General features: G+C 41.4%; 1 protein-coding gene across 2 annotated transcripts; it reads right to left on the bottom strand.

The window, feature by feature from the left end:
* Positions 1-247: 247 nt before the first annotated feature.
* Positions 248-3,483, bottom strand: LOC134096044 (natterin-3-like). Of its 2 annotated transcripts, none has more exons than XM_062549788.1 (3): positions 3,365-3,483; positions 2,316-2,457; positions 248-1,584 (listed from the first exon to the last, which is right to left on the bottom strand). In XM_062549788.1, the coding sequence occupies exons 2-3, from the start codon at positions 2,446-2,448 to the stop codon at positions 467-469; spliced, it is 1,251 nt and encodes a 416-aa protein (XP_062405772.1). In that variant the 5' UTR covers positions 2,449-2,457; positions 3,365-3,483; the 3' UTR covers positions 248-466. The 2 variants fall into 2 exon arrangements, with proteins under 2 accessions (XP_062405772.1, XP_062405773.1); XM_062549789.1 differs by having other exon boundaries at positions 3,370-3,448.
* Positions 3,484-6,810: the final 3,327 nt, after the last annotated feature.

The following is a 6,810-nucleotide window of genomic DNA, read 5'->3' as shown; positions in this document are numbered from 1 at the left end:
AACACTAAGTCACTTAGTCACTTAACACAAGTCATATTGTATGTTTGTTTGGAAGGATAAGTATGATATGATATGTATGTGCAGTACATGTTCCGTGATGCCAAACTGACTGCACACATGTACATAACAATATCACTTTATGTAGAGGACTGAAACACTTCCGTGATGCTAAACTGACTGCACACATGTATATAACAATAGCACTTTCTGTAGAGCACTGAAACACTTCTCAATGACAGAACACTGGTTTGCAGAGGAAGAAGACATGTTTTATTAGCACATTAACAACATGGTGTCATACAGCAGTTTTGAAATGTTGGCTACAATTTTACACCACCTCTTCATTTGACAGAAAATACACACATAAAAGCATTTTTTATTTTGGCTGTCAGAACATTCTCCTAAATTGTGCTGCCGTACCCATACTTGACATGAGAAGGACATCTTTGTGTTGTATATGGGCCCCTTATTCACAAGGCTTGGGGTTGATCAAAGGCTCACAGCGCTCCACCTCAGCCCGATAATCTGCAACCTGCACACCTTTATAAGTGCCATAGATGGTGGTCCACTTGGTCTCGCTGTTGCTGTAGGTACGGCCAAGGAGACCCTTGTAAGGTATGTCTGATGTGAATCTCCTGCCTTGCATGTTAACTCTGCAAGAGTGGTTTGGAGGTACAGTCACTGTTACATCAAGGCTAGAGGTTATAGATTGTGAGAGGGATGTTCCTGAACTGGTCTCAAAAGTCTCCTCTGTGCCAATGGTAACGCTAGTTCCAACTATTTCAGGGATCCCAGCAGAAATAGTGGTGCTGGTTGCAAGAGTCATGGAGTAATTCATCTCCCAAGTGTTTGTTTTTGTTTCGGTTGCAGAGAGTGTGACTTTCATGACTACACTATTGCACTCCTGGTTGGATACAGTGTTTTGATCCACAATGAATGGGGGAGTCTCTATGATATCGGCTTGATCAATATAATACTCTACATTTTTGAGCTCCTGTGAATATGGGCTTGAATTAATTACCAAGGCCTGGTAGGATTTTTTATACCATTTAGATTTCCCATAGACTACCCCATCTTTTACTTTTTGGATCCAAGGCAAATAGAATGCATCATTACGATGTAGCAATCCTAAACCATACTTGTTTTTTGCAACATAATCGTTTTTTGCAACATAATGCCCATCGTCATTTGAACCTGATCTGACTGAGTGGGTGGGAACAGACCCATGAGATCCCTCTATCCACTGCAGGAATACAAAGTCATCTTTGTTCACAAGGACATAAAATCCATTAGTCTGCCACAAGTTAGGATAGCGTGGGAAAAAACAATAAGCACCATAGATGCTACTGTAGAACCCCACCTCAGTCCCACTTGTTGGCCTGCACACATAGTCGTAGCGGCCGGTATAACCGTTCCAGATGCCCACTGCTCCATTGGGGAGGGAGTGGTCAAACAACTGCCACTCTAGATTGGGGTTGTCCTTGAAGATGTACGGAGGTGACGAGGCAGCTCTAGTGCTATTGGGCTCAGAAATGGCACGGGTGGTCATATTAACAGTTGAAGGGGCATCGTCCTCAAGGTTTCCTAGAAGGAGAGACCAAAAACACAAGGCTTAGTGATCTATTCCAGATAGCCTACGGATGCAACCAGAGCTTCAAATATGCATCATGATGCAGGGAAAATACCCCACTCACCACTCAAGTTTAAATATACTCTCATTGTATGCAAGCCGTCCACCCTTTAACCAATGTTGTATGTTGTGTACTATGATTTAAAGCAGCTACTGGTCTGATTGTCTTGTACTTCTGTCTTGCAAATGTTTGATAAGATTGTGGATTTCTGAATTGAAATCTGTAAGCACCTTTATGACCACTGGCTCCTACAACTGATTCGATATAAGACCATTCACAAAAGCCACATCAAACAGACAGAGGAACAGACGTTTCTTCACATTGCACCCAAAGTAGCACTAACAACTACCTTCATGCCACCTGGACCTGTCAACCAACTCACTCCTGGATCACAGTCACCAACACTTTTCTCCATCTTGGACAGCAGCATCCTGCTATCCCCATCAGTCTGACACCTCAGAAGTACCACCCCAAATTACAAAAACCCATTTCCCGTCTCTAACTATCGCTGTCTTTCAAAAATGGAAATCATGACTATCCTGCCACGTCATTAGATCAATTTCAACTCAGAATATTATATAGGCCTACAGAAAGAACAACTACACAAAAAAGAGCTATTTCAAGAAACAAAATAAAACTTTAAAATTATAAATGAATGGGGTGTGTGTGTGGGGTGGGACTTACCGACGAAGCGCTCTATGACCTTTTTCTTGGAAATCTTAGGAACATGCGCCACTGTATTGTTGGGTGTGTCCAGGGCAATGGTCTTGTCCACAGCAAGGACCAGAGCAATGAGAGCATGCAGGTAGGACCCCATCTGAGAAATCTGAGGATTGTCGGTACAAAAGAAAGAAGAAAAACAATCAGTTTTCCCTATCTGGAGTTGCTGCAGCCAACAGCTAAAGGAGCTACAGTAGGCAGCTACAACGCTACACACTGGGGGCATGAATATGGGGGCTCGTGAACATGCCCCCAGAGTGTAGCACTGTGCTGTAGCTGCCGCTCCTTTAGCTGTCAAGGGCACGAGCCTGGGAATTAAAGCTACAACTCTTGTGAATCCTGCACACTAGCCCAGCTCCTTAGCCTCTGCACTACCAGCACAGAAACAGTGGGGACGTTTGGAGATATGGCCACTCATGGAATGCCCCTTGTCCAGAAATGAACAAGAGGGCGATTACATGCAACTGTACATACTGTAGCTGCACTGACACTTTGAAATTAAATGCCAAAACGTGTTTTTAATTTTATTTTCATTTTCTTTTTGGCAGGAATAAGGCCCCAACTGTACCCCAAATCAGAAAAACGTTGATGTGACGTGTAAAATGTTCATTAAAAATAGAATACACAATACACATGTCTTGTAAACCCATATTTAGCAGCAAAAAGGACATAGATAACGTAATGTAAATGTTACGGAACTGTGAAGACCAGTTGCTAGCGTTGGGAGAATTAAAAGTTGTCACATTCTTGTCCAATACTGTAGGATTTGAGCTGCTCACTATGAGCTATTCTTAGTTATATTCTCCAGTCATTTCTCCTTTTGTTTTTGCTGTCATTACACAACTTCTCCAGCATTTTGTTATCCTCGTCCCATTACTTAATGTTTTCACTTGTTTGATACTTACCCAATAAAGTCTACAAATCACACACACAAGTAGAGTTCATCATATAGAAAGATAGACATTGTGGATTTCTGTAAAATACAAATGTGTTAAAACACAACCATATCTTACCTTACCAGTCAGAGAGCAATGTTTAGTTCTGATTAGCAGTCAGGTTTGTATCTGTCATCTGGCATGCTCCCTTTTAAAGGGAGGAGATGGAGGGTCTTGTTGTCTTAATGATGATGATGATGACAATGATGATGTTGAATCTGGCAGGTTGTCACTTGTGATCTTGCAATAACATGAATGTAATGATTATTACCCACGTATCTCCAAAGTGTAAACTCCTAGGAAAGCTAGAGTTTTGCAATGTTTCATGAGAATACCACATTGGCCCATCACCAATACAAACAAAAAATAAAGGGAGAGGGCATATTTTTTCTTGAGTGAGGACATTTGGCCCTTAAATGTCACAATTAAGCATAATCAAGATGCGCACAAACAACGCAATTACAGTTTTTCTCAATTGCTTTGACATGCTAGCCTGCTAGTAAAGCAGACCCTGTATTGACGTGCTGTTAAAACACCGGGGCCACAACAGAGAGGGCACCATAGAGCCGGCATGGTGTTATTGCAGTTAGCCTAATAGCTGCTCTGATTTGCTTTGAGAGATGATCTTATGGAAAGTACCCCATGCCAATCTCTAGGTATGGTGAAGGGTGATGATGTGAAGCTATTTTAGGCCAAGAGGACTTTATCAGGATGCATAGTATCCTGGATCCATGACACACTGTAGCTGGCCTTTAAAATACAAACATGCCTGCCTCTATGGGAATTTAACATAGGGGTGGTGTATACTTATGTCCTGTGTATTTTAACCCTTCTAAGAGTTCGGATCTTTGGGACCCGTTTTCAATGTTTGCTGAAAGAAAAATTATGCTATTTATTATTTCCTCAAACTCAAACTCATTAGCCTTAGCTCATGTCCTGTGAAGAACATAAAAAATAACTTATTTTCAATGACTGCAAACGGCATACCCCTCTACACACACTGTGCCTATGTGAGGTGTTCGGGTCTACTGGACCCGGGTGTAGTAATTGTAGGTGCTATGTACAGTATGTCCTCATACTAAGCAGGCCTGCTGTGTGTGTGTGTGTGTGTGTGTGTGTGTGTGTGTGTGTGTGTGTGTGTCTGTGTATATATGTGTGTTTGTGTGTGTGTGTGTGTGTGTGTGTGTGTGTGTGTGTGTGTGTGTCTGTGTATATGTGTGTCTTTCGAAATTCCTACTTTTCTCAGAAAAAAAACAAAAATGATCATATGATCATAAATGTGACCGCACAGGTGTAAATGGAAAACTTGAACCATAAATCATTTGTAAATCATTGGTAATTGAGCTAAGCAAACATCCCATTTTTACATATTATTTACATAAATGGCTGTATCGATTTAAAAGCCTAATAATGTGGTGGGTCATCTGGGGAACATCTGCTGTGCAACAACAATATTTTACAGGGTTATAGAACACTTAACAGGGTTAAAGAAGAACATTTATTTATTTATAATACATTGTTCATTCACGAAGAAAAATGGTGTCCTTAAAGAGCGGATTTGTCCTCATTTTGTTAATTAAGGCATCAAGATCAATTTCCTAAATATATATTTTTTTATTCCTATTTTTAGTCAACTTTAACATGGCTTCACTTTTTCTTGCCACTGTGTGATTATTTGGAACCCAAATTGTGTTTGATAAGAAAGTAGGTTCTCATAAAAAGTCATCATTTATAATAGTAAAATAATGTTTGATGGTAGAGTGCACATCAGAGTGACCAGTGAGGGTTGTGTTTGTAATGAGTTAATGTTTAGATAATGTACTTTCCTGCCCTCACAGGACTCGGCATGTGTACTCTGTGATCTGTTTGTCTTTATGCGTAGGTGTCATCTTCCACAGAATGGCTTGTTTAAGTGTCTGTTTGTTTTTTTGATCATTGGACTAAAAGATTGGCATAATGAGGCATGTTCAGGCTTACAGTAATTTCCTGCATGTGTATTAGTTGCATTGTGAATAAGCCGCAGGACAGCGTTTTGTGCAAGTTAAAGGAATACGCCACCCAAAAATGATATTAAGGCAGTCTCGGTCACCCCCAGAGTTAGAACAGTGAAAAAAAAAAAACGGTTAAAATCCGTCCGGGCAATGTCCTGCTTTTGGAGCAGCGTTTTTAGCTTTAGCTTAGCACAGTTGCTGTAAATGAAGGGTGTCAGTTAGCACGTCCTCCAAAGAAGTGACGAGACTATCTATTTTTTTTTCTAAATATATCTTGGGAGACGTGTGTTCAGAACGAGTACAAATCATAATGCAAAATCAAACGAGGCTATTACCTGGGCAGATATTTACTTGGGACTATATTCAGCCTCATCACAGGCGAAGCACCGCTAGGTAGGCACAAAGTTCTCACGCAGCAGCACTTGAATCCCATCCCGTGAAGTTCCAGTCGAATCTAGAAGTTGGGAGTTTACAAGTGCTACGTGAGAACTTTGCGGTGCTTCGCCTGTGATGAGGCTGAATATACAGTACTTACCTGGGGTGAGTTTCCCAAAACCGTAGTTGCTAACGTGTTAGCAACTTAGTTGGTTGGCAATGGGAAATTGCATTGCAACCAACAAAGTTGCTAACTTAGTCCTCTGTGTAGTGCATGTTTAGTGGTGGGTACTTACCTGTGTAGTACATGTTTAGTGGTGGGTACTTACTGTGCAGTACTTGTGTAGTGCATGTTCAGTGGTAGGTACAGTACTTACCTGTGTAGTGCATGTTTGGTGGTAGGTACTTACTGTGTAGTGCATGTTTAGTGGTAGCTTGGTGGTAGGTACTTACCTGTGTAGTGCATGTTTGGTGGTAGGTACTGTACTGTGTAGTGCATGTTTAGTGGTAGCTTGGTGGTAGGTACTTACCTGTGTAGTGCATGTTCAGTGGTAGGTACAGTACTTAGCTGTGTAGTGCATGTGGTAGGTACTTACTGTGTAGTGCATGTTTAGTGGTAGCTTGGTGGTAGGTACTTACCTGTGTAGTGCATGTTCAGTGGTAGGTACAGTACTTACAGTTACCTGTGTAGTGCATGTTCAGAGGTAGGCACTTGGTGGTAGGTACTTACCTGTGTAGTGCATGTTTAGTGGTAGGAACTTGATGGTAGGTACTTACCTGTGTAGTGCATGTTTAGTGGTAGGTACTTGGTGGTAGGTACTTACCTGTGTAGTGCATGTTTAGTGGTAGGTACTTGATGGTAGGTACTTACCTGTGTAGTGCATGTTTAGTGGTAGGTACTTGGTGGTAGGTACTTATCTGTGTAGTGCATGTTTAGTGGTAGGTACTTACTGTGTAGTGCATGTTTAGTGGTAGGTACTTACCTGTGTAGTGCATGTTTAGTGGTAGGTACTTACTGTGTAGTGCATGTTTAGTGGTACTTACTGTGTAGTGTTTAGTGGTGGTTACTTACCTGTGTAGTGCATGTTATTGTTTAGTGGTAGGTATACTTACTGTGTAGGGGAGAGCCGGGTCGATTGAAACGTGGGACGAAAGTAA

This window comes from Sardina pilchardus, chromosome 11 (assembly GCF_963854185.1).
Source record: "Sardina pilchardus chromosome 11, fSarPil1.1, whole genome shotgun sequence".
Taxonomy (NCBI): domain Eukaryota; kingdom Metazoa; phylum Chordata; class Actinopteri; order Clupeiformes; family Clupeidae; genus Sardina; species Sardina pilchardus.
This window is presented reverse-complemented; position numbering and strand designations above follow the sequence as displayed.